Source organism: Neovison vison, chromosome 9, assembly GCF_020171115.1.
Source record: "Neovison vison isolate M4711 chromosome 9, ASM_NN_V1, whole genome shotgun sequence".
Lineage (NCBI taxonomy): Eukaryota > Metazoa > Chordata > Mammalia > Carnivora > Mustelidae > Neogale > Neogale vison.
The window spans coordinates 667546-693568 of NC_058099.1; the positions used below are offsets into that span (position 1 = coordinate 667546).

Consider the following 26023-nt stretch of genomic DNA (forward strand, 5'->3'; position numbering starts at 1 on the left):
TCGAGGCTTAGGGAGAGAGCAGCACGGGCCGCCCCCCCAGCCAGGGTGGGGGTTAGTGGCAGGCTGAGACACATGCCGTGTGTCAGCACACCGCAGCCTGAGGCTAAATCGTGACATTCAAATGTCAGCGTCTATAAATAGTTTTCTTGGCCACAGCCCGCCTGTGTTCCCACATTGCCCACGGCTGCCTTCTTGGGCACCCATGGGCCCTTGCAGGGGACTGACCCAGGCCACGGGCGCTGGCTGGCATCTGATGGGGCAGGTGGGCACTCGTCTTCATTTTGAGCAATTGCCAGCCCCAAGCAGAAATGGGGCCCCAGAACCAGGGGCAGCCAGCGCCTTGGTGGGCCGCCGTGGGGCCTGGATGAGGACAGCAGGCCTGATTTCCACAGACCCACTGTCCACGCAACCCAGGATATGGCAAGACAGGCCTGGCTGGTCTCAGGGCTGCAGATAAAGGAGGCCGTGGGCGGCCGTGGATTGGGTCTGGGGGGTGGGGGGTCCGCCAGGCAGCGACTGCTCCTTCCGTGTCCTGGTGAGGCAGGGACCAGCGGATGGCTGGCCGGGGCTGCGGGGCATATCCTCTGCCGGGGCTGGGGAGTGGACTCTGTTCCCCTCCCCCTCACCGCCGGGTAGCCCGTTCACTGCCTACCTGCTGAGGTAGGGCCTCTGTGCATGGAGCACATTCACGACAAACACAAACCCCAGAGGTGTCTGAGGGGAGATGGGCATCAGAGAGCACGAGACAGGGCCAGCCAGAGACAGGAGGGGCCTCTCCCTACAAGGGAGACAGGCCTACCCTGCCAATCCCTGCCCCCCTCCCTGGACCTGGGGGAGTGGGTGGGGAAGGGTCTCCCAGAGCATGGGGGAGGCAGGCTCTGGCAGGGACAGCTTCTTCCTCCCCCAAATTGGAAAACCCATTTCAAGGCACAGGTGGTGGTGGAAGGGGCCACCTTTCCTGGCCTGACTCAGTGGCCCCAGGAGGAGGCAGGAAGGAGAAGGGCCGGGGGACCCTTGCCCTGAGATCAGCCGCGGGTCATGCTGGCTCCCCACCATGCTGGGCTCATCATGCTGTAGCTGCTTGGCACCTGAGCTCCCACTCTCTCCACCTGGTCTGCCAAGCCCCAGGTTGGCTGTCACTTCCTCCAGGAAGGCCTCCAGGCTCCCAGCCATGTCCTGGAACATAGCACTTCCTTTGGAGGAGTACTTTGGGGCTGCTCTCTCCCTTGGCTGGGATCACAGTGGGACAGGGCTACTGTGAGTGAAAGACGGGCCCCACAGACGCTCAGGCAGGTTTAGACCCCGGGGTACAGGGCTTGGGGTCCCGGACCACTGCCTGCTGTCTGAGGGCCTGGCTCCACTTGTCTAAGGTAGCAGGACTGATCCCTAACTTTCTTAGCCTGTCCCCCGTTGCCCCCCGCTGCCCCAGGCACGAGGGGTCCCCCAGCCCCCCTCACCCTGGGTCCTGGCGCGGGAAGGCAGGCGCAACCGTTTGCTTTTGAATCTGGGCCGGTGTCCTGAGTGGCCCTTTCAAAGGCCGGTCGGGGGCGGGGGCCGTTCCCAGGCGCGCCCCGCCCTCCCCGCCCGCCCCTCCTCCCGCTTTCCCACGCGGCCCAGCCGCCGGCTGGTTCTCACGGCCCGCTGCCCCTCCCCCGTCTGGGAACGGCTGCGTTGCGCCCGCCGTGGCTGGGGTGCCCGGGAGCCCCGGGATGGGCCGGGCGCCGAGTGGGGTTCCTGGAGGGGGCGCCACCGCGGGGCAGCTGAGGTGGTCCAAGAGGGGGCAGATGACAGCCCCCCGACCCCCAGGGCCTGAGGCTGGGGGACATCCTCTGGCCCAGATTCTATGTGCTCTAACCCAGGGCAGGTGGTGACAGCCCCCCACACCTCACAGAGGGACCTAGGGGGCCCTGGCTGTGCCTGCCTTTTGCCTGGGGACAGAGAGCACTGACTGCTCACTGGGGTCTCCCTGACACGGGAGTAGGAGGTGGGGCCTCTGTTCCTCTCCCCACAGCCTGGAAAGGCGGGGCACCCGTCCTCACAAATGCGCAAAATGTGACTTCAGGAGACAGCGATGGCTCCTCACACAGAAACGTGTCCCACGCTGTGTCTGAAATTCACATTTAGGGCCCAAGTTATCCCTGGCCCCTTGGAGGTGGGGAGGGGCTGCTGTGACATTCCCTTGTCGGGCTGGAGGAAGCCGGCAGCAGGACGTGGCCACCTGTCTGGGCCCCGAGGCTCACACCACTTAGCTTGCCCACTTGAGGGAGCTGGAGCAGGAGCTGTCCCCCACCCAGCTGTCGACAGCCTGGCCTGGGTTGTCGACCCCACTGCCCCCACACAGCGGGGTCTGCACGTCCAGGTCCTGAGCGGGCCCTGGGCTGTGGCTGGCACAGGGGGAGGAGGAGCTCCCAGGAGCTACGGTGCCCGGGGTGGGGAAGGGACACCCTGCTGGAAGCCCACTGGCCCGTCCTGCTTGTGGCCACCTTCCGGGCTCGGACCTGCAAGCCTCTGAGGGGCCTGGGGGGAAGGGCTGTGGCCCTCCCATGTGTCCCTGGCCGGAGTGACCTGAGCAGGCAGTGCTTCCCGGGCACGCCCTGCTTGTCATGCATGCTGTATCCTGGATACTGTGTCTGTCCTGCCCGGGGCTTTCTTCCCATTCCACTCACTGCCCTTTCCTCTTCCCTCGCCGTCAGACTGACCCGCAGGCTCAGGGATGTCCGGGCCCTCTTAGGAGCCACGGCTGCAGGGCCCTTGCTGCTGGTCTCCGGCAACCCCCCGTCCACCCTGCAGGCCTGACCACAGCGCTAGGGGCAGGTCCTCAGGAAGTCAACATGGCCCTCCTGTCCTGGCAGTAGGAGGCGAGGCTGGCGGGAGGCTGGGGGGTGGGGGGTCTGGCTCCAGCGGCCAGGCAGACACCCCCCTCTACGGCCAAGGTCCCAGACCCGGACTGCCAGCCTGGTAAGGCTGCTTCCGTCTGAGCCTGTGCTCTCCGAAACAGTCTTGTCCTCTCCCCGCCCCGGCTCGCGAGGTCCCCTCACTCCCATAGCCGCCCCAGGAAGGAGCTCGTGTGCTTCCCAGCACGGGCACACAGCCTGCTGGCTGCTCATGCGGAGACACACTCCCGGGGCTGGGGAAGCGCGGGAGGTCCCTCCACTCACCCTGAGACACCGTCACAGCCTGAGTCCTGTGTCCACACCGCAGGACGCCCGCCGCGCGCTCCCACTCACGCCTCTGGCCACGGCTCACGCGCAGACACACACTCAGCCGCTCTGAGGCCGGGTGCTCACGGGAGCGACAGCTGCGGGCCTCCGGCCCACCCCACAGGCCCAGGACGGACCCTCGCAGGGACTCCATCACGCCGCGCGCTTAGCCCCCGTAGCCCCTGGCCCCACAGAGGGGAAGAGCTGGGCCCAGGGGAACGGACCTTCCTGGACCTGGGGGCGGGGCAGGAGCTGGAGCAAGGCCCCCCGGGAAGGCTGCCGCCCAGGTCACGGACATCAGAGGTGGCGGCCACCGGAGGGCCATGAGTCTGCGGAGCAGCGAAGAGCTGTTGTTGAGCTGTCGTGTTTACGATTTTGTTTATTTGAGAGAGCGCGCCCACCGAGCTGGGGCGGGGAGGGGGCAGGAAAGGGAGAAGCAGGCTCCCCGCTGAGCGTGGGCTCCATCCCAGGACCCGGGCATCCGACGCCTCACCCACGGAGCCCCCCAGGCGCCCCTGGAGAAGGCTTTAAAACCCAAGGAGTGCCTGGGGGCTCTTGCTTTCGGCTCCTGTCGAGATCCCGGGGCACCGGGGTGGAGCCCTGCGTCGGGCTCTGGGCTCGGTGAGCCTGCTTCTCTGTCTCCCGCTGCCCCTGCTTGTGTTCCCTCCCTCACTGTGTCTCTCTCTTTCGAATAAATAAAATCTCTAAAAAAACAAAATCCTCCAAATGGTCCCAAGAAGGCCAGTGCAGCATTTGCAGCCACACACTCCCCCCTGGCTCCTGGGGCCTGGCCCTTCTGCCCCCAGCACGTGCCCCCGGCCAGTGGGACGGCAATGACCCCCCACGGATGTCCCGTGCTCCTCAGCTGTGGGCCGCCACGACTCTGCAGATCCCCGGCCCCTTGGCCTGTCTCCAGTGGAAATCCGGCACATCCCAGGCCAGGGGGCCGCAGGGTCTTCACAGCAGAGCTGGCGGAGGCGCTCATCTTGGAGGAGGGTCACAGCCCCAGCAGCCGTCTTGTACTCGGAGCGGGGAGCGGGGTGTGGACGGCCTCCCCGGGTGTTGCCGGGACAGTGTGGGAGAGCGAGGTGTGGAGTGGACCCAGGCCTCAGTGCCCCCACCCCGTCCGGAGAGGTGTCGGGCCAACACCCCAGGCCGGGGGTCTTTCATCCCGGCCCTTGGCCATGCACCGGCACCATTTGTTGGGGTGGATGGGGTGGGGGGGGGTCGGGGCAGACAAGCCAGCCTGGGAAGGCCTCAGGCAGCAAGTGTGGACAGTGAAAGGAGGCGGCACCTGGCAGGGGCCAAATGGGCAGAAACCACCGTGGGAACAGGGACACTGATGTCCTGTGGCTGAGCTCTTCCGGGGCCCCCCACCCCCGACGTGAGCATCTGAGAGGCTGGCGGCCTGTTGGCGCGCTCTGGGAAGGTGGTGGGAACCGGAGCCCTTCTCGGTGCCAGGCTGGCTTTCCCAGGTGGGGGGTTGAGGGGACATTGATTTTCTTCTGCTTTTTTATGTTTTGCCATTTTCCTAATTTGCTCTAAAGGACCAAGAAATGACCCATGACTCTAGAACATGTCACAGCTTCTGAGCCGAAGCCCCCTTTGGCCCTGCCTGTGGGGTCAGAAAATCCCAGAACGTAGCCTTCCCAGCTCTGCGTAGATGGGACTGGTCCTTCCATCCCTTACCGGGCAGGGGTGGGAGCCGCAGGCGCCGGTGGGACCGTCTGCAGCTGGAGCCCGAGCCTGGGCAGCACTTGCCATGAGGCAGGAGTAAGGCTGCTAAAACCCAGCCCTTGCTCGGAAGAGTGGCGACCGATGACAGCGGGATACAGCGTGGCCCCAGGCCCAGTTCCCAGATGCGCCAGGTGCCCCCTGGGCAGGGACAGGTGGTCAGCCTGCAGTGAGGAGCTCAGGTCACAGTGAGGAGCCTGGCTGCTGGTTGAGGCTGGAGCTTCCCCCACAGCCTCCTTAAGAGTGGGTCCTTCCGCTGGGCTCCCAGCCGGGGCAGTTGCCTTCCTGCTGCCCCGCACCCTGGGGAACGTGGGCTCCCTCTCATGTGCCATGCCCTGAGGAGCCCCAGGTGCGGCTCCTGCCCACCCTCCTTCCTTGCTCCAGGCACCCAGCAGTCCTGAGAGGGGCTGGCAGGCTCTGGGCAGTGCTGCCTCCCGGCTCCTCTCCACTGCGTCCCTCTGGACCAGCTGTCCTCTGGTTATGCACACCAGACCCCCGCAGGCCCACACATTGGGGCCACGTATGTGTAGCCTGTGCGCCCGGGGCGGGTGGGTATTCAGAGGAGGTGGGTGCCCAGAGCAAGTGGGCATCTGGAAGGGGTGGGAACACCGACATTTCCAGGGACATGGAGCTCGGGGTGGGCGCCGTGAGCTTGCCTGTTGCTCAGCTCTGCTTCTGCCGGCCACGACCACTCCCACGGGTGGGTATGGCTGATTCCTGGGCTTGGAGCTGAGAGCTGACCCGCTTCCCACACCTGGGAACGGACCCCTCGAAGCCCCCCGCTGCCCCCTGCCAAGTCATGGCCTCAGAGGAGTGGACAGCTAACCCAGGTGCCTGCTTTAGCCTTTCCTCACATGCCCGAGAGCCCGGAGAGCAAGCCTCCTGGAGGAGTGACCAGAGCAGGCCTCCCCCCCAACACCCAGGCCCTAGCGGGGAGCAGGGGGCTAGAGAGGGCGGACCGAGAGTTCGGGCCTGTCCAACTCCATGCCCGTGGGCCCCGCCAGTCCCCAGGACCAGTCCCCGCCGGCCGCCCAGCCCCCAGGAGACAACGTCCCACTTGCGGTTTTGTGTCCCTGCCTGAGGCGGCCCCTAGGGCAGAAGGAGTTCCCCGAGCTGGCGAGCTGGCGTAGGTTCCGGGCAGCTGTAGGCGCTGTGGGAAGCAGGCAGGCAGGCGGACCCCCGGGACAGGGAAGCCAGAAGCCTTCCCGGCCGCTCCTGCCCCTGCCACCGGCCGGCTTCCTGGGGTGGAGGCCGGCCCTGCCCTCAGGCTCCGGGACTGAGCGGGATGCGTGGGACCTGGCCTCCCTCACAGGCACCAGCCAGCCCCTGTCCAGGGCCTCCCCCAGGACCCCCACTGCTGTCTGCCCAGACCCACGGGCATTCCAAAGCTCGGGTTTGTATGTCCCCCAAGGAGGAGTGGGCGTGGCTAAAGTCATCGCACCCCACTCTCCTGGGGTCCGTGTGAAGACCTTGGTGGGGGTCCCTCCCGAGCCCAGGGCCCTGTGACTGGGAGCAAGTTACTCAGCCCCTCAAGAAGCCCCCTTTCTGCGAAATGAAAGGGCAACGGCTCTGCCTCTGTGGTTTTTGGGAGGGGGCCTCTGCTGGACTGGCCCCAAGCCCATGACCACACACGCGCTAGGCCGTGAGCCTCAAAGGGCAGGGTAGGCCAGCAGGCGGTCTGGCGAGGGTTGCCGGGTCCCGCGGTGGGTAGGAGAGGGACGGAGAGGCCCTCGGTGTTGGTCCTTCCTGCAGATGGGGCGCAGAGAGGGGTGAGCGTGCAGAACCGGCTTTTCCAGGTGGAGGTGGGGGGAGGGCAGGGCCTCCCAGGGCCCTATGGGGTGACAGCAAGGGCCCCGACAGTGGGCAGCGGCCGTGGGAAAACCGGCCCCGGTGGTTCCCGAGGGTGGGGCCAGGTCCTGGGGATGGCACCGGCCGTTTGTCTGGGTGCAGTGACTCAGCACAGGAGCTGGCTGCCCCGCCCAGGTGTGCACACCAGGCCAGGCCCCGGGGAGGGTCCCGCCCCCCCACCCTCCTGCCGCTGCTCCGTCCCTCTCAACCCTGCCGGCTCCGACCCCCCCGGGAGGCCTGTGCAGGGAGAGGGGGGGCCTCTGTGGTGGGCAGCCCGGGGCAGCAGTGGAGGCTCTGCTGCCCCCTAGTTCCCGCTCCTTCCCCAGGCAGGCCCCCCACCCTAGGAAGGCCCCTGGATCCATGACCAGGAAGCCAGGTGCCCCACCCCCGTGCCCCCCACAGACTCCCTGGGCCACGAGCCGGCCCAGGCTCTGGTTGGCAGAGGCGGCCGGGGGAAGGGAGGCCCCCCAGAGAGGCAGGAGGAAGGGTCCTGCCTGGGATCAGCCCTGACCCGGCCCCGCCCCGGCCTCCCAGCCGAGGCCACCGCACCCATGCTGCGCTCCCAGGCCCAGCTCCTGAGGCCGGATGTGGAGCCATGAGGCCACAGGTAAAGCCAGCTCACAGTGTCGAAAGGCCCGTGGGAAAAGGGCGTGTGGGGGTGGGGGGGCACCGCCTCTGACGTGGGCACACCCTGAGGCTGCAGGGGCCCGTGGTGCCGCCTAACCACCCACCCCTGGGAGCCATGACATCCAGGGCACTGGCCCGGCGCCTCCGGGAGGGGGCCGAGAGGGCTCCCGTGAGTACAGATCATGGCCCCCTCCCCCCTGAGGCCTGGGAACCCCCCAGGCCCTGCTCTCGGCTCCACTTCGTCCTGCTCTGACGTCTGGAAGGGCTGTGACCGCTGTGCATGTCTCCACGGGCACCTGTGCCTACCGGCCTGCGAGCCCGGTCTCTAGGGACCTGGCCCTCCTGCTCTCCCTCAGGGCCCTGCCCACCTCAGGCGGGAGCCCTGGGGTCCCTCACTCTGTCAGGCAGGACCCACCGGAAGGCAAGCCCGGGGCAACTGTGTGGGGAGGGCAGGATGGCCCCCAGAAGCCCCTGCCTCCGCCAGGGTCACCATAAGGTCAGCAGGGCTGGGCTGCACTCCTGACAGGGGCCAGTGGCATGTTCTAGACAAGGACCCCAAACAGAAGCAGAACTGGCTTCCTTCTTGATCCCTCACAGATGCGGAGCCCAGTGGGGACCGTCAAGAAACAGGCAGCGTCAAGAAACACGGACACTGAAATGGCCTGGCTCACCCCAAGACCAGCGGAGGGATCAGCCATAGGGCTGTTTACCCCGACCCTTTAATGCTGGGCCCTGTGTCCCCCACCATGCGGAGCCAGCCCCGGGCTGCCTAGGCCTCACTTTGCCCTCGAGACTCGGGGGTTTGGGGAAAACAGCCCAGGTGACAGCAGAGTGCCACGGGGTCTCAGGAGCTAGAAGAAGCTACCCAGGGTCCACTAGGATCCAGAGCAGTCAAGGAGGACTCCCAGGAGGTGGTGTGCCCTGTCTTGTGGAGATGGGAAGGGATGTGTCATTTGTGTCTGTGAAACCCCCGAGCCAGACCCAGAGCTGCAAGGGGCACAGCTGACCTCGGCACCCCTCTGTCCCCAGGAGCCCCGCCTGACCTTGGCACCCCTCTGTCCCCAGGCCTGTAACTGCGACCAGTACCTGAAGGTCTCCAAGGAGATGATGAAGCAGCTGGTGTGGCTTGGCAGCCAACGGGAAGTCCCTAGCAGCACAGGTGTGTGTGCCCCACGTGGTTGGCCTCGGGTTCCGTGGGGGTCTGTGGACAGTGGCCCAACAACGGGTACTCCCAGGACCAAAGTGCATGTGTGGCCAGGGGCTGGGGAAGGACAGCACACGACGAGCTAAGGTCACAGGGACCGGGGAGCTCCGACACTCAGCATCCCTCTGGGGTGGCCTCCCCCACCCTCTGTCCGGGAGGCCCTGCACGCGGAGCACCCACGCCCCCACGCACCCACGCAAACCTCTCATGCAGAGACACCTGCACGCTCACGAGCAGCGCACACGCACCTGCTCCCTCACACACGCTGTGCACATGTGGCATCTGCTTGCACACCTCCGCAGCCCGGGCGCTCGCTACTGTGTGAAGGTAGTCTAGCGTGGACGGACAGCAAGGAGGGCAAACCCCAGAGGTCCCCCCCAACACCCAGCCAGAGGCCCAGCCTCAGTTTCCGTGTCTGTGAAACGAGAGAGGGTGCAGAGCAGCGGGAGACCTCGAAGTGGCTGCAGGGTCCTGCGGGTGCCCGGCCATACCTATCACTGGCACCTCCGCCCTCTGGAGAGAAGGGCCCCGGGGAGGGGGCACCAGAGGGAGCCTGGCTGCTGCTCCCTAGGCTCCCAGGCCTTCCTCATTGGAGGGCAAGGATGGGAGGGGTACAAGCGCGCCTTGGGACCCTCTCTGCGGGCTCAGCCTGAGGCCCGGGGCCTCTCCAGGATGCTGACCTCCCCACTTGTTCTTCCCGCCAGGTTTGGGGCCAGAGCAGGGGGCCACCCACTCTTCAGGTGAGCCATCGTGATGGCCTGGTCGGGCCCCAGCTGCTGTCCTCTCTCCGCGGGGGGCCCAAGGCCCGGGCGGGGAGGAGCCGAGCATGCGCAGTGCCGTTCGCTGGCGCTGGCGCGGGGCTCCAGTCCCCTCCAGCCTTCCGCCCGTCCCGGTGTGCGGTGGTGGGCAGCCCTCCCGCGGGCCACCTGGTACCTCGGGGGCCTCCAGGTGGAGGCTGAGACCAGCCAGGGCAAGCTAGGGAAGTCGTGGCCTTGCTGGGTTCCCAAGGGCCGTGGGGCTGGGGTGAGGGGCTCGTCCCGTCAGACCCGCGCTGCGGCTGATCTGGAGCCAAGTGGGAAGGTCAGCGGAATCCGGGAGGACCCTTCTCCCGCGCGCTGGCCAGTGCTCCTCGGCCATCACCGCCTCGGCCTGGCCAGCTCCCCGGCACCTCCCTGCGCTCCTAGTGCTGATAGGAACCCTCTCGCGGAGTCAGGAGGTCGCATCCCAGGGTCTCTGCTAGCACCCTGAGCTCCAGCAGTGCCCCTGGGCTGAGGGCTGTTAGGAAATGCGCTCCCCTGGCAGGGGCTTATCTGCTCATCGCTGGGGACGGTATGACCCCGCCCCCAACCGCCAGTTCTCAGGCCCCCAAGTGCCCTAATTGGCCAATCTCACGCCCAGAACTTGTTTCCCAAGGACCTTTGAGCCCCAAGAACATTCCAAGGTGTGCGTTCCCATGGGAGGGGCCCAGGCTGGCACCAAAGCCCCTTAGCCCCCTGCCCTTTTCCCTTTCTCCTAAGGGTGGGGGCAGGGGCCGGGTGCCCCAAGGCGCATTGTGGGCCCTGGGGCTGCCAGGCCCCCTCCTTAGGACAATCCCTGATGTCCTTGATTGAGTGGCAGGTGATGAGGCCAGCCCCAGCGCAGACTTACAGGAGGCAGGTGAGCCCTGGGACCACTCCCTGAGTACACAGGGCCCCACCCCAAGCCAGGGTTTGTGCCCCGGCCCAGTAGAGAGGATGGTCCTGTGCCCTAGGTGAGGGGTGGCGGCCAGTACCAGCGGGGAGGGCCAAGGGTCCACGGGCAGAGAGGGAGGGATGAGGCAGAGGGTTGGGTGGATGGGGCAACACAGGGAGGAGCTGCAGGAAGGAGTGGGAGGGGGGTCGGACACCCAAAGGCTGCGGGGTATGAGTGTGCTTCCCCTCTCCAGGCTCAGCCCCGGAGGAGGCCCCTGGGAGCTGCACCCATGACCTGCCCTGCCGCCGGCTGGAGTCCCACGCGCCCGCCATCCTGGGCAACGGCACCCGACTGCAGCTGGCGGGGGTCCCGGAGGGCGTGCTGCAGCGGCCCGGCCCCCGCGCCTTCTACTGCTGCACCGGCTGCGGCAAGGTCTTCTGGGAGGGCTCCCACCTGGGCCGCATCACCACACATTTCCGCGAAGTCCTGGATGGGGCCTCCGGGCCCTGCCGCCCCCTGCCCTACCCTGTCAGCGGCACCCTCTGAGGACAGGGCCCCGGGCCCCGCTGGTCTGCATCGCCCTCTCAGGCTCTCTGCACATGCCCCAGTGCTCCCCACCGGCATGCCAGCAGGGTTCCACCCCCGCACAGAGGCTGGAGCAAGGTGGAGGGGATCAAGGTTTTCCACAGGGGCAGGATGCTCGGACCCTGCGCCGAGAGCCGCCTGACATTCGGGAATGAGGCCGGTGGAAGGTGGGAAGGATACGCCTGGCAGAGGAAACGGCACAAAGGCCCAAGGGGGGGACCCAAGTGGCTCCCCGAGCACGGGGCTCAGTGGGCTGGGGGGGTGGGGGCAAGGCCCCCCCCACCGTGCCGGTGGCCCACTCCCTTTGCTGTGGCAGCCCCTACCCCCTGATCCCGCCACGACCCCACTCTGCTGGCACTCTCAGGCCAAGGGCCAAGCCTCCAGGCCAAGCAGGACAGGACCTTCCCCCTTCCCCCAAGTAGTTCCCAGCCAGGCTGGCCCTCTGGCGTCCTCCAGTTCCTGGGGAGTAATATGGTGGGGGGGAGCTTCCCAGGGACAGGGTAGCCAGGCAGAGCAGCCCCCCTCTAGGAAGACATCCATTGTGGACTGGAAGGCCATGGCCTGGAGGGGAGGTGGCCCCTCCGAGTCTGTGGCTCTGGCACCCTTGCTGGCCTCCTGCCCCCACCCCTGTGCTCCCCCCACCCCCCACCACATGGAGGCTGGGCGGCCTCCTCTCATGAAAGAGGCAGCAGCCGAAGTCAGAGGGGGCTGCACACAAGACCCGCTTCTTCATCCACTCGGAGGGAAACTGAGGCGCAGGCACTCATGGCTGGCACCCCGAGGGCGCATGGGCACTGCTGCCAGGTGGGCAGGGAGAGGAGCCTAGACAGCACCTTGCCCTCGCTGCCTCCTCCTGGCTCACCCCCCAGGAATGTGCCCCCCCCACACATCCCTTTCCTGTCCTTCCTGCCTGGAGCGGAAACCGGCTCCGATTTGGCTGAGGAGCCCAGGCGGAAGCTTCAGGGCTGCTGGGGCCTGGGAGCTGGGGCAGGGTTGCCGCCTCTGCCCAGGGCGGGGAACACCTGCAGGCCCAGGTGTGATGGCCTCAGACCAGGTGGGCACTGGTCGTTCCAGGTCTGCCCCCGCCCAGGCTGGGGGTCATGCTGAAAGGCCATACAGACGAACTGCCCCATCCCCCAGCCTCTTCTTTCCCTGGAAGTGCCCCCTGTGCACCAGGTGCTCAGACCCCAGCAACTCTGGGGTCACTGCACGGACGGACGGAGAGGCTCCGAGGCCAGGGCCAGGCTGGGTGGGCTCTGTGTCAGGGCCAAGTCAGCAAACTAGCCTCCCCCACCTTTTGGTCACTGCTGAGCCTGAGGGTCAAGCTGGGCTGCCAAGGTGAGCGGCAAGCCAGACCCTACCCCCCCAGGGGCGGGGCACCCTCTGTGGTTGGGGTGATGCTTCCAAGAGCCAGACCGCCAGCCCTGTCCTAGGCGGCAGCCCTGAGTCTGCTCTCCTCCGGCAGGGTAAGGAGGAAGCCGCCAGGGTGCTGGCCCCACGGCCAGTCCCAGCTGCTTCCTGGAAGGTCTCCTGCGACCCAGGGCCCTGGGGTTGGTTGCAGCTGGCCCTCAGCAGAAAGAGGCCAGAACAAGGGACAAGCGTGGGGAGACGGGAGCCCAAGTCTCTTTGCTGTTCCTCTGGGCAGGCCCAGCCCCAGCACCCCTCTGCCCTGTGTACCTCTAGAGGGAGAAGAGGGCGGCCAAGTGGGGCCCTTTCTCTGTGTGCCCCTCTCAGCGGCGCTGGTGCCACCGAGCCTGGCCTCCCACCTCCCCACCCCTCTGCTGCCCAGGCTGGCTGTCTCCCTCCGGGGACCCTCCGGTGCTCACGTGCTCGCTGCCCTCCTAGCCTGGCTCTACAGCAAACCCCGGGTCCTGAGCCATCAGAGGGTCCACCCAAAGAGCCTTCTGAGGCGCCAGGATGCCTTAGACCCCCTTCCAGGCCAGGGGGTCAGGCACCATGCCCCCAGGGTGGGCTCCGGTCCCAGTGCCAGGCCATGCCCTGCAGCCTGCCCGGCAGGCCAGAGCCGAGCACTGATTGTCTGCCGCAGTTCCTGCCCTGGGCGTCCTTCCTCGGCTCTGGCTCTGGCCGAGGGCTGAGTGTTTGTTATTTGATCTCTATCCTCTCTCGGCCCTTCTACCAGGTGTCTGGGCTGCTGGGAAGAAACACTCTCCTCTTTCCCACGCTCCCCGACACATTTTAATGAATTAGCTGGAAGCCCCGCCCCCACTGCCCGCCTGCTTGCTTGCCCTCCCTCCCCCGCCTGGTGCCTTTAAGGTGGCCGCAGGCCTTGGCCCAGCTCTGGGCAGCCGCCTCTTCTGCGTGGTCCTCCCCAGGCTGCCCCACCCAATCTTCCCGGCCCATATCCCAGAATGCTCCCCAGGCTGCCCCACCCCTGCCCACACAGCCTCCCCACCGCCCACTGCTCTGAGTCTGGAAAGGAAGAAGGGGCCCTTTGCGACCCCAGCCTCCGCCCCTCCATGGCCCTGTGGGTTGGCGCCCCTGGGCCAGGATCCTCGGAGCTGATGCAGAGAAAGATGGGGCACAGCTGTGTGGTCAGAGTTCAGTGGGTCTCTACGGATCCCAACTCAGGGGTTTCTCCCTCCCAGCCAGGGAACCGCAGGCCTGTTTGTGGAAGTGATACCACCAAGAGAGCCAGAGGGGGTTTCTCTGAGCCCCAGGGCAGGGCCTGACCCATGGCAGGCCTCTCCCCCTCCCTCCAAGGCATTTGGAACAAATGTCCTCCTTCTGGACTGCTCCTTCAGCAAACAGGGGTGAGGGCCCTGGGACCCCTCTTCTCTCCTTTCCTCGACCGGGGCAGCTCTTAGCGTGTGGAGCAGACCAGCTCAGAATGAAACGACCCACCCCCAGCCACGGTGGAGAATTCCATCTGCTCCCCAGGGACACTGTGACCGTCACCTGAACCCCACAATGGCAGGTCTGGCTACACCTGTGCGACCCTCACACAGAACCCTGGGTGTGGCAGGAGACAACCTCTGCCTAGACTCTTATGGCCACGCTGGTCCAGCTGGGGGGCACCCAAACCACCGATTTCATGCCCCGTGGTGGCGGCCGCACGTTCCCACGCGGAGCTCACAGGGCCCCTTTGTCTGCCCTCCCTGAAGCCCTCGCGGTGTCAATGGGGCTTTTCTCCCAGGCTCTGCTCCCTGGCACAGCAGGGTCTCCAAGATGCCCTTCTTCAGGTCCGGGGACCTGAGCCCACCTGGGCTAGGGCCTGTCTTGGAGCCCACGGCCTTCCGGGGGCGGCCCTGGGCACCGTCCAAAGCTGAGGATGTGTTCTCAGAGGGCCCTGCCGTCCATACCCAGCCCTGTTCCCGGGAGAAGCAGGGGGCTACATGCCTGCCTAGCAGGTCACAGCCCTGCGCGGGGTCTCATGCTCGCTCACCTGGTCTGAGAGTCACCGTCCAGAGGGAGTTACAGGCCCCAATGGACAGGGCCTATGCCCTCTTTCCTGGTACCGGGGAGTTGCCGGGAAGGGGTGCTGGAGGTCACCAAGGTGACCAAGTGTGGACACCTGCCCTCCAGGTGTCCACACTCCAGCAGCATCTGTTCCCAGGCCCCCTTACTGAGCCCAGGGACACTTGCGGGTAAATGAGCGGGACAAGGGAAGGGTTTCCGATACCAGCAGCCCCCAGGTCCCAACCACAGCTGCACCTAGCACAGAGCTCCGCCAAGCCTGGGCTTACCCAACTGCACAGTGGGGAGCTCCTGGGGGGACCAAGTCTGAGCGGAACAGCTGGACCACCAGGCAGACCGCCAGCCTCGGGGAGACCAAAGTGAGGGACTCCGGGAGCTCCAGCCGTCAGGAGGACCCCACAACTGGCCGCTGCAGTCAAGCCTGAGGGTAGCTGACCAGAGGCAGCCAGCCCTGGGGTGGCCTTACCCAGTTTTGCCTATGGTTTGGCTGTGACTCCCCCAGAGCACACAGCAAGATGGGGGCACCCCACGCACGTGTCCAGACCTGGACCAGCAGGCAGACAACGCACGGGAGCCCATCCCGAAACGAGGCCTAGCCGGGTGGTCTCCCCTGAGGAGGCCTGGCTGCCTGGTGGGAACTCCCGTGGCTTCTGTTGGAGAGCAAGCTCCCGGGGGGCTCCCCGGCTGCCCCAAGCCTGCTGCTCTGAGACCATTCGGGCCCGATTCCCAGCCACCGCGGCCCAGCTATAAACTGTAAAATCCTAATGAGGAAATTTGGCGGCAGTATTAGAGCATCAATAAAAAATGGGTTTACAGTTTGGAAATGAGTCATTTCTGGGTTTCCTTTCCCAGCGGCCCTCGGCGCCTTACCTGGCTGGGGCTGCTCACCTCCCCCCGCCCACCACCACCATCCCTAGTCGTGCTAATGGAAGTGGCCCAGCAGAGGGAAGCAGGCCCTGAGGTCCCGCTGACTGGCCTTACCCCTCCCCTTGGAGGAGCTTCTGAGCGGGAGTGGGGTGCAGAGGGGCGGCCCCAGGCTTGCTCAGGTAGACCCCTGCTTCTTGGTCAGGGCGGCGCCGCGGAGTTCGGCTCCTCAAGCCAGCCAGGCTGGGGAGTAAACGCGGGATGACCGGGCGGCCAGAGGAGCGGCCCGCGTGCAGGAAGGACCGCGTGGCTGTGGTCACACGCCCGAGCTGTTTGTGGAGTTGGCCCCCGCCAGGAGTTTGTGTCCTGGAGGCTAGGCCGGGCCAGTCTTGTCGCCGCGCACCCGGCGTGCTAGGGACGCGGAGGGTCTAGGGCAGGCGCTCCGGAAGCGCGGAGCGAGACTCGGGTCTCTACCTGGGCCTCCCGGGTCTGAAACGCCCGCGAACCCACCATGGGAGGCCGCCCTCGGGTCCACCTCGGGGCCGCGCTCGGCCGGGGATCAGGCCTGGGTCTGTCCGAGCCGGGAGCTTGGAATTCCCCGGGTGGCCGGAGGAAGCGTAGGCGGGACGACGGCGGAGATGCGGAGAGCCCCAGGGCGCGTGGAGCAAGGACTCTCCGCTCCACCTTCCCCCACCCCCACCCCTCCAGCCCCCTCACCGCCAACCACCGCCACCTGGCCCCCCGCCGGCGACCAGCGCCCCCTGCGGAGAAGCGCGCTGCAGCCCAAGCACGCCCCGCCCCCGCCCGCCCCCGCCCCGCCCCGACGTGGGCGCCGCCCAATCGTAGGGCCGCCGGCGCGCGCGTCACGGGTGTCCCATTGTTATGCAAATATAAAGGGGGGTAAAAGGCGGCCTGGCGCGGCGGGCGGGCGAGAGCAGCTGCGCGTGGGGAGGCGCGTGGGACCCGCGTGGGAGCAGCAGCAAGCAGGGACCGGGAACGCGCGGCGCCGCCGCCGGGCCCACAGGCCCCCGCGAGCGCAGTGCCCGCCCCCGTCGCCCGCCCACCCGGGCGCGGCTGGATGCGGCGGGGGCCCCGCGGCGGCGGCCCCCGGCCCCCAGCGCCCGGAACGCCCAGGAGCGGCGTGCGGGGCCCGGGGGCTCCGCGCCCTCCATGCGCCGAGGCGCGCCCCGAGACAGCCAGGGGCCCGCGCCGCAGCCGCCGCCGCCGCCGCCCGCGCTGAGCCCCGGCGCGGCCCGCGGCCCGCGCCCGGCGGCAGCATGAGCCAGGCCGAGCTGTCCACCTGCTCGGCGCCGCAGACGCAGCGCATCTTCCAGGAGGCCGTGCGCAAGGGCAACACGCAGGAGCTGCAGTCGCTGCTGCAGAACATGACCAGCTGCGAGTTCAACGTGAACTCGTTCGGGCCCGAGGGCCAGACGGCGCTGCACCAGTCGGTCATCGACGGCAACCTGGAGCTCGTGAAGCTGCTGGTCAAGTTCGGCGCCGACATCCGCCTGGCCAACCGCGACGGCTGGAGCGCGCTGCACATCGCCGCGTTCGGCGGCCACCAGGACATCGTGCTCTATCTCATCACCAAGGCCAAGTACGCGGGCGGCGGCCGATGATGCCCACCCGGACCCGGACGCGGGCCTCGAGCGTGTCGTCTGCTGTACCTTCCCGCCAACTACCTCGGTGCGCACCGGGCTCTCCGGCCCAGAGGCCACGACGAGTCAGGCGCGCGCGTCCGCGCCCACGGGGGCCGCGCGGCGCCCGCTGCCAGGGGTCGACGCCCCCGCGCGGCCGCCGGGACCCGGGCCGAGGGCTTCCCACGGCCCCGCCCGCCGCCTCGTGGTGGTGGTGGGGGCGTTGTGCGGGAGGTGGGGGCGGGGCGCGGGCTGCAGCCCCTTTGAAATTTGAGTCTCGCTACCAGCAAGTTCGGAGTTCCCGAGACACCGGATCCTCCGGGCAGAATGTTTTCTCCCGAAGGTGGAAAGCGGGCGGCGGGGACGCCGGGCTCGGGGCGTCCCCGCCGCCCGCAGGACCCGCGGCCGAAGCCCGCAGTCGCCGAGGGGCCACGGCGGGGCGTCTGTGGCCCGGACGCGCGATGGTGGAGACGCTTCGCTGTTCCTGGGGTTCTAAACTATTTATCATGTGTGTGTATACTTGTGGGTGAAGTTTGTGCGCCTGATTTTTTTTTTTTTTTTTGGTTGGGAAAATACTGTGCGTGGTCATTGCGGTTATAGGGGAGATGCATTTCTGTTTCCTAGTCTTAAAACTAAAACTTGAGTCTGTCGTTTCTTGGTTGCACTGAAAATACCGCCCAGCCCGACGGTTCTCCGTGCTAGTCCTCTCTCCCCTCCCCCTCGCCCCTTCCCTCCCGTCTCTCCTTCTTACTCTCGGACACACAGCTCCGAGGGAGTCGGGGAAGCCCCGGGTCTCCCTCTGCCCTCTCCTGGGGAGGCCACCATCCCCCAAATCTGCTGGCTTTGCGGAGTCTCCTCGGCAGCATGGGTGCTCGGGTGTGGCGGTGGGGGCGGGGCGGGAGGGGATCATGATACCTTTTCTAGTGAGTTCTATTATAGTTAGTCTGTTGAACACTTTTTTTAAAAAAGTAAATGGATTTGCCACGATTGAATGTCATAACATTTATGACAGAATATAAAATATTAACATATTTTAAGCCAAGTTTTAGGTGTATTTTTTGAATCTTGGTTATAAACCCAATTTTAAAGGGCGTTGTATCCAGCGTTGTGAAGGCAACAGTGTACCCATATTTATATTTTTATAAAATACCTATAAGACTGTGAATCTCTTGTGCTAATTGCTGAGTGAGTTGAAGGACTGTTTTGCCCCTCTTCAGTCTCCCGGAGCTTCAAGGACCGGATTCGAATCCGAAAACTCCTGTCATGGGGGAGGGGCCGCGCGGGGACCTGGGCCGGAGGCGGGGCTTCTGCGTCACTTTCTGTCCCGAAAGGCGCCCTTCCTGGTCTCCGAGGTTCCAATTTTCTATGCAACCCCACACCCCTTGTTGTTTTGATCCTGAGAAATAAAAGGGAGGCTGAATTATTCAAATTTAAATGAGGCTTCCCCTGGGTAGAAGTGTTGCTGACCCTTCGTGCAAAAATGGGGAGCACTTGAGGACACAGGTGGGTGGAGGCCCTTTGTGCGTGGCTGGTCAGCCCCGGGCAGTCATCTGTGGCTTTTTATAAACCCTTGTGTGAGCAGAATATATTGATAATGTCAGTGAAACAAGCAGACATTGAAACTGAGGCACAGATTACTCCAAAAGGAGTTTTTCTGTATATTTTTTCTAGATGCAAATACCTTTTTAATTATGTTAATTAATGTTAAGACTTTCTAGGCTTATATGGAAGCTGTATGTGGGTCCTGGTATGATCACTTCTAACTGGATAAAGTCAGCACATTCCTGAGTGTACGAAATAGACTTGTAGCCCAGCATGAAAAATTTATGAATAAATTTTTCATTAATTTTTTTTTAATTAAAAAAGTTTGTTGGTTCTTCTTGGTCTTGGCACCCAGGAGGAGGGTCAGGCTGCAACATGCTGGGTGCCGTCTACACAACGCTTGGCTTGTCTTCCCCAAAGACCGCCTGGCTCTGGGCTCAAGGGCCAGCCCCAGTTGGCCCCATATGGGATTCGTGAGGTGCCCGGGGAGGACCCTCTCCCAGCTGAGGGGAGCCTAGGCCGCCCTGAGAGCGCTCAGAACCAGCCCACAAGCCGTTTCCCCAGCTACCTGGCAAAGCGGCTGAGGCCTCTATGTGGAAAGTTCTTGAAGCTCTTCCCACCCCCCAGGCAGCCGGAGATGAAGCAGGCCCTCAGATGACCGGGCCCTTCTGCCCACCATCGCTTTCCTTTGCTGTGGCTTTATGCCGGACCATGGGCTGCACAGAAGGGGTATTTCTTAAATCTGGGGAACATCCTCGCTGTTCCCTCCTGACCACTGAGAGTCCTGTTTGTTCTCTCCGCTGGTGGCATCTGGGCGCTGGGGACGCCAGCCTGCCCCCGGGAGCACAGGCCCCAGGGTAGACCGTGCCCCTGGGTGTGCGAGGGGAGCACAGAGCTGGGCGTCTGATCCTCGGCTACAGGATGAGCAGTCTCTTGGCGCACAGACCTGGGATGCCCCCAGGGCCCTGGGGCCTTATGAGAACGGAGTGCAGGGGAGGTCAGCAGTGGACCCCGAGGAGGGAGAGCCGGAGAAGGGAACAGCTTTTTCTTGTACCTCGGAGCCCTCTACAGCAGCCAAAGGGCGACAGCTTCCTGTCAGCCGGTCCTCGGTCCCGGTCCTGCAGACACACTGCCCTTCCCACGCTGGCAGCTTCCAGGTCCTCCTCTGCACAACCTGTTCTGTTCTGGCCCGAGGGCTTTCTGAGCTCGTTCTCCTGCGGGTGAGATAGACTGGTCTCCGACACCCGCAGAGGGGAGGGGATCTCCGATGTAAACCAGCTCCCAGGGGAGGCGGTGCCCACTGCACTGGCAGGCAGAGTGCACGGAGGGTGCCAGGCCTGCCAGGCCTCGAAAGGGGGAGTTGCGAGAATGTGGGCTTTGCGGGGCGCTCCGGACAATGCAGTCAGGCCTGGGCACTCTGGGTGGCCCACGGGCAAGCAGGACCGGACCTCCAGCTCCCTCGAAGGCACTGTCGCCCAGGAGAGATGGAGGAACCCGGCTCAGAACCCGCAGCTAACGCTCGATCCCAGCCTCAGCTGCCAGGGAGGGGTCTGGTTCCCAGGCCCGGTGGAGCAGGAGCACTGGGACACCTCCCAGGCACCGGCGGCCACCCTGGGAGACCGCCACCCTGGGAGACGGGACCGTGGCTCCCGAAAGTCCTCCCTCTGAGAGACGCATTTGACTGAGAAAGGCTTTGTGCTCCTCACAGAGAAATCGTTCTCTCAGGCACAGACAAAAAGGAGGCCAGGCCCTGCTCAGCCCCACAGCTGTGGAGGAGGCCTGGTGGGGTTTGGGGGCCTTTCTTCCCGAGGTGCTGCTCTGTGCACAGAGGCCCCCGGCCCCAGCCTGGGTCCTGGCTGCTGGTGAGGGACCCTGGGGTGTTAAAGACACGTATTCATTCGCGGCCCTTTCATTGGTGGTGGCCCCAGGACACAGACGCACACGACAACTACATCCCTCCTTCCACCGTCTGGGGTCAGAGCTGTGAACAAATGAGCAAGCCAGGCAGGGTAGCTTCTCTGCCCAGAATGTCTGTGCTCAGGAACGAGTGCCAACAGGCCAATGGTGTCACCTGGGAGCCCCTCCCCAGGTGGCCCTTCAGGGGCAGAAGCCGCCTCTCCAGCCTCTGTGGCCAGCATAAGAAAGAAGTCAGAGCTGACCTACACCTCTGTCTGGCTCCCAGGATCCACAGGTCCGCTGTGGAGGCCAAGTGCAGGTCCCAGCCAGGAGCACTGAGGACACCCAGGGCGGAGGGGTTCCGTCGGCAGGGGCTGGGCCGCTGGGAAGTCCTGGGGTGCTTGCCAAGGAGAAGGGGAGACAGACCAGACGGACAAGGGTAGGGCCTCCCCCACCACCCCCAGCCAGGAGTGATGGCGGCTCCTGTCCAACTGTCTGTCTCTCTGACCTGACCCCAGCCAGACACAGGAAGTGTTTACTGTTGGAATGGATGCCAGAGAGAGACCAGGAAATGCAGGAAAATGGTCAGCCAGAAAGAGTGATGTCTAAAGTCAACAGGCCTGGGAGCCCGGACAGAGCCTGCCAGAGGAGGGAGGGCAGGATTTGGAGGCCAGACCAGGGAGGGGGCAGTTAGGAGAAGCAGAGGGAAGGGGCTGCCCTCTGGCTCCCACCCCCAAAGGTCTGGGGGCTCAGTGCAGACATAGGCAGCCTGCAGCTCAAAGAGGCGGCTGTCCACCTGGGAGGGAAGGAGGGAGAGGGTGCCAGACACAGGGGGCAGCTGGGGAACAAAGGCAGGGCCCAGGTCCTGAGGGCCTGGGTGAGAGGGGGCCGTGGGAGGTCTGGGAACCTCCCAGACAGCTCCAACGGGAGGCCTCCAGCGCAGCCTCCTCCTGGGGCTTGGGGGTCTCTGGAGGCCGCCCTCCCCCACCTCCCACTGCACACTTGCCTCTGAGGCCCAGCTTCCTGCTCCCCCTCCAGCGCTCCCCTCCCCTCCATCCTGGTCGGGCGCATTCTTCTGCTTGGCTGTACGTCGAGCCGTCCCTCCGCGCGCGTCTGTCTGTCTTTCTTCTCCTGCCCCCTCCAAAGCCATGGCCCCCATTCATTCTCGAGGCCTCTGCCCTTTCCTCCGCGCGGGTCCCTGCTCGGCAAGCAGCTGCTATGCTAATGAAGGCGGAGGGAGGTGGGGGACCGGCGGGCAGGGGGAGGCTGCCCCCCCCCCGAGGTGGGGGGCAGCAGAGGCGCAAGAGAGAGGCGCTGGTGGGGGAGTCCCGCCGGAGGGCGCGGCTGGGGAGCGGACTGGGGGGACGGGGGGCGGGCGGGGGAAACCGGCGTGGGGAGGTTGCTGGTTCTGCACTGGGAAGGGGGGGCGCGGGGCTGGGCAGTGGGGACCTTGGCCCGGGATGGGGGGCGGGCACTCACAAAGGCCCGGGTTGTGTGGGGGCACGGGGGCTGCCCCCGCCGCTCTCAACTAAAAGCCCATCCTGCGCACCCACTCGCCAGGCGCGGGGTGTCCGGGGTAGAGACCAGCTGTCATCTCTGTTCTGGGGTCACGGCCTGGGATGCGCAGCCCCCACCCGGCAGACCCTACAGCGCTTGCGGGCCTCAGTGCGCCCTCCGCTCGACGGGGTCTGAACCGAGACGGATGGTCGGCCGCTCCCGCCCGCTCCAGGCCTGGAGGGTTGGACATTGAGAGGGGTACGGGGTGGGGGAGCCCCCCAGAAGCGCGCCTGAGGATCCCGGGCCTCAGTGAAACTGGGGAGGGGGCCGAGCTAACCGCCGCCACCCCGTCCCGGCGTTCGAGGGACTACGGGGGTGGGGTGGGGTGGGGAAAAGCCCCCCCCTCCCTGCGAGCCTGGCTCTTGGCGCCCGGTAAGCCTCTGCCCCTTCCCGACCTCGCCCCTTGGCTCAGGAGAGAACCCACGAGTGGAGACTGCGGGGAGCGTTCCCAGCGGGTGGGGCCTGTAGCGAGGGGCGTCCCGCGCTAGGGGGCCCCGGGAGGGCCCAGCTCCAGCCGGGGCGCCGGCCCAGGACGGCGCTGCGCGGGCTGTGCTGCCGCCCTGCGGCCGCGGCGAGCACTGCGCCACAAGCCCCGGCGTCCCTGGGTCCCTGACAAGCACTACCCCGCCTGCGGTTCGCCGCGCCCACGCGTGCACTCCCGGCCTGCTGAGGACACCCTGGAGGCCACCCCAGGTCTGCGGAAGGGGCAGGTGAGCGGACCCCAGAGGAGGCGGGGCCTGGGAAGCGAGCCCATCATGGTCGGGCAAGTGACCGGCTGCGGTGTCCTGGTCTCCCTTGGGCCCAGCAGGGAAGAGGGGCACCCCAGGGCCCTGGGGCCACAACGAGCGGATGGGCAGCAGGACCCAGGATCTGTCGTAGCCCTGTGGACGTGGCCCTCGGGGCCTGTCACACTTCAGGACCCAGATCAAGTCTCAGACCAGCCATGGGGGGTGGGCGAGGGGGGCGCCCAGATCGCTGCCCAGAGCCTGGAGCCTCGGCAGAGGGGCTTGGGGGGGGTAGAGCTGGCACTGCAGTTGACACCCCTGCTGTCTCCGCGCCCCATTCCAGGGGACGCGGTGACGATGGGCAAGTGAGAGGGGGGAGCGTCTGTTCTGACTCCCGCCTGCTTAGGCCTGGGGGCTGGAGACCCAGTTCACACCTGGCCCGGACTCCCCCAGTGCATAAAACCCGCTCTGCAGGTCTATGGGCCTCCCCACGAACACCCTGGGAACAAGGGCCCCCAAGGAGACCAAGCCCGAGACACCCCATGAACCGTCCAGCAAGATGGGACAAAATCCAAGCCCGCAGTGGCCTTAACTAGACACAATGTATCTCTCAACGCAGAAGTCGGAGTGGGTGGTCCGGGGCGGGGTGCGGCCTCAACGGCCAGGCCCCTCCGATGCCCTGGGCTCTGCGGGGTTTCGGCCCGTCAAGTCCGCATTCCTGCCAACAAACGGGAAGAACTCGCGCTTGGAGCCTCTCCTCCAGGATCACGTCCCGGGAGAGGAGCCGGCCTCATCTGCTCACACCCCATTGGCTAGAGCATTGTCACATGACCAGCCTCGCTGTAAGGGAGACTGGGAAATGTAGTCTCTAGTCAGTGCGGCTCCCTGGTTAAATGGGGTCATAGAGAAAGAAAGGCTGGTAATTTGGAGGTGGGTAGGTGGGTAGCAGTCAGTGCCTGCCTTGGTGACATCAACATCGTCCAAGCCATGTTGTCAGGTGACGGGAAACAAAGGCAAAAGAAAAATTATACTTCCTTACTGGTGTAGGAAAGACATTAGGGTTCAAAACCTATGGCCAAGAAAGAATTCTTGAGATGTCTTTGGTGCAAAAAGGTGATTTTTGTAAACCATGGGGACAGGACCCATGGGCAGAAAGAGCTGCAGTGGGGTCATGAGGGTTGGCCTGTTACATGCTCTAAGTTGGGAGGGGGTTAAGGGTAGAATAAGTCTCTAAGGGATTTTGGAAGCAAGATTTTCATGACTTTGAGAGGGCTCGCTATTTTGGGGAAAAGATCATTTATTACCATCTAATAAAAGCTTAGTCATGAGACCCTGGAGATGTCTATTGGTGGGCCATAGGCTTGGGGGATGATTGACAAAACGTATGTTGGGGGTTTTAGAGATAAAGGAAGTTTCCAAAGGAATTTTTTTTACTTTAAAGTAGACTTACAGGATCATGGGCGAAGAGGAGAGGGGAGTCAGGCTAGGATTGCCTTTTGCCCTCAGCAAAGTATTTACATGGAGGCAGCTGAGTCCCTAGAGGAGGGTCACTCTCCTGATCCAAGGACTTGTCAATGGGCCATAAGGAATTTTAGTTTTTTCTTCTGCCTTTGTTTCCTCTCTCACTTCCTACTTACAGTTTGCTCAGTGAGCAAGGCTGCTAGTCCCTCTGCCTGCCACTCCCCTGCTTGTGCTCTCTCGCTCTCTTGCTCACCCTCTGACAAATAAACAAATAAAATCTTAAAACAACAACAAAAACACCTTTCTGCACCAAACACGTCTCAGGAACCCTTTCCTGACCGTTTGCTCCAAACCCCAACATTTCCTACCATCAGGCAGAACTGTCGGTGCTTCGTGCTGTGTCTTGTCTTCCCAGCTGCAAACACATGCAGCACCGTAGGCTTGGAAGTCCGTGTGGCGCGACCTTCTAGGGACCAACACTGTCCAACGACGGACGGAACAGAAAGAGAACAGGGGCGCGCCTGAGCGCGGAGAGAAGCGGCCTTGGGCTGCACCGGCATCTCCGCTCCCAGCCGGGCCCAGCCCACCGCACGCTGAGGGAACGGGAGAGGCAGGATGCTGGCACGCGGGGGGTGAGTCCCGATGGGTCTAGTGAGGCCAGGTCAAGGGTGCCCTCTGGTCCTATTTTCCACGGCGGAGCCTGCGCTACGGAGCCGGCAAACAGTGCCACGCTTGGGTAGCCAGCAGGAGCGCGAGCCCCTTTCAGAGGCTCAGGAAGGCCCTCAGGAAGGCTCCACCGCCCGCACCCGAGGGAAAGGGGGTGCGCAGGTGTGCCCAGTCCGCAGGCCCACAGGCCCGGCCGGTTCCTTTCGGCTCCGCCTCCCTCTCCCTTCTCGGGAGGAAAGTAATGACTAACTCAGCACGTTGGCTTGCCAAGGTCATGTTGTTAATAAACGACTCCTTCTCAAGGCTTCCTGCGGTGTCCTTCTGTGGGTGGCTTCTTTTCATTTTATTCTAAGCTGAAAGAAAATCGTTAGGTTTATCGTTATTCGGAGACGGCAACTTTATTGCGGCGTAATTTATACACAACAAAGTGCCGCCGTCTGGAGTGTGTAAGGGCCGGCGCTGTCGGTATGTGACTGATTCCACAGAATATTTCCCTCATCCCACGAAGCTCTGCCATGCCCCCCACCCCGAGTCGATTCCTCCTCAGCTCAAGCCCCAATCACTGCCGATCAGGTTTCTGGCACCATGATCGGCTGTGCCTGTTCTAGAATCGTGTATAAAAGGGTCGGGTGGGATGTGCGCTCTTGGTGTTGCTTCCGACACTTGGCATAATGCTTTTGAAACCCAGCATGTTTCAGTAACTTCTGGGGGGTGTTAGTCTTCTTTTTTTTTCTTTCCTATTTTTTCTTCACTAGAAATGTCTGGCTGGTACCGCACCAAACACAGGTTAGGTCTCAGTGGTCATGTTTCATTCGACAGAATTATCGTCCCCGGTGTAGGTGCTGGCGTCACAAGGAGTCCCAGAAAACTCCAGCGAGTGCAGGCACGGGCCCAGCCACGGGCCCAGCGTTGCCAGTGCGGGTTACAGCTGATGCCTCCTCCTGGACACTGAGCCCTCAGAACTGAAAATCTGACCACAGAGTGTCCAGAGAGCCAGCCTTCCCCGGGAGAATGTTCTAGTCTTAAGGCATTGAAGGCTGTGCCCCCAAGACCCCCAGGCTCTCCTCTGTCAGAGGTGAGAAGAGGAAGCTGTCTCAGTGTCACTTGGTAGGAACAGATCTGTGAGCAGCCGGTTGTGCGGTGCAGTCAGGAGACAAAAATCAAGTCTATTTCTGCGTCCTCCATTAACATGCAAAAAACAACACTTTAAAATACGATCACAAATAAATAAATAACAACACCATTACTGTAACATCACGGAACATAAAATGAAGGATGTGTGAAGCCTCCCAGCAGAACACTCCAGAACATTGCTAGGAGAAATCTGTAACCGCCAAAATTACACAAGAACTATATCATGCTCGTGGT

At 64.3% G+C, this 26023-nt stretch overlaps 2 protein-coding genes across 2 annotated transcripts in view; both read left to right on the forward strand.

The window, feature by feature from the left end:
- EXD3 (exonuclease 3'-5' domain containing 3) overlaps nt 1-10830 on the forward strand; it is a 63236-nt gene extending 52406 nt beyond the window's left edge. Inside the window, 3 exon segments of the mRNA XM_044264355.1 lie at nt 8475-8568; nt 10231-10269; nt 10538-10830. Coding sequence (XP_044120290.1) covers nt 8475-8568; nt 10231-10269; nt 10538-10830 — 426 coding nt within the window.
- Nucleotides 10831-16445: 5615 nt separating this feature from the next.
- LOC122916806 (NOTCH regulated ankyrin repeat protein) lies at nt 16446-16950 on the forward strand. The gene has a single exon (XM_044264185.1). It carries the CDS (start codon nt 16446-16448, stop codon nt 16788-16790), a length of 345 nt encoding a protein of 114 aa, XP_044120120.1. The 3' UTR covers nt 16791-16950.
- Nucleotides 16951-26023: the final 9073 nt, after the last annotated feature.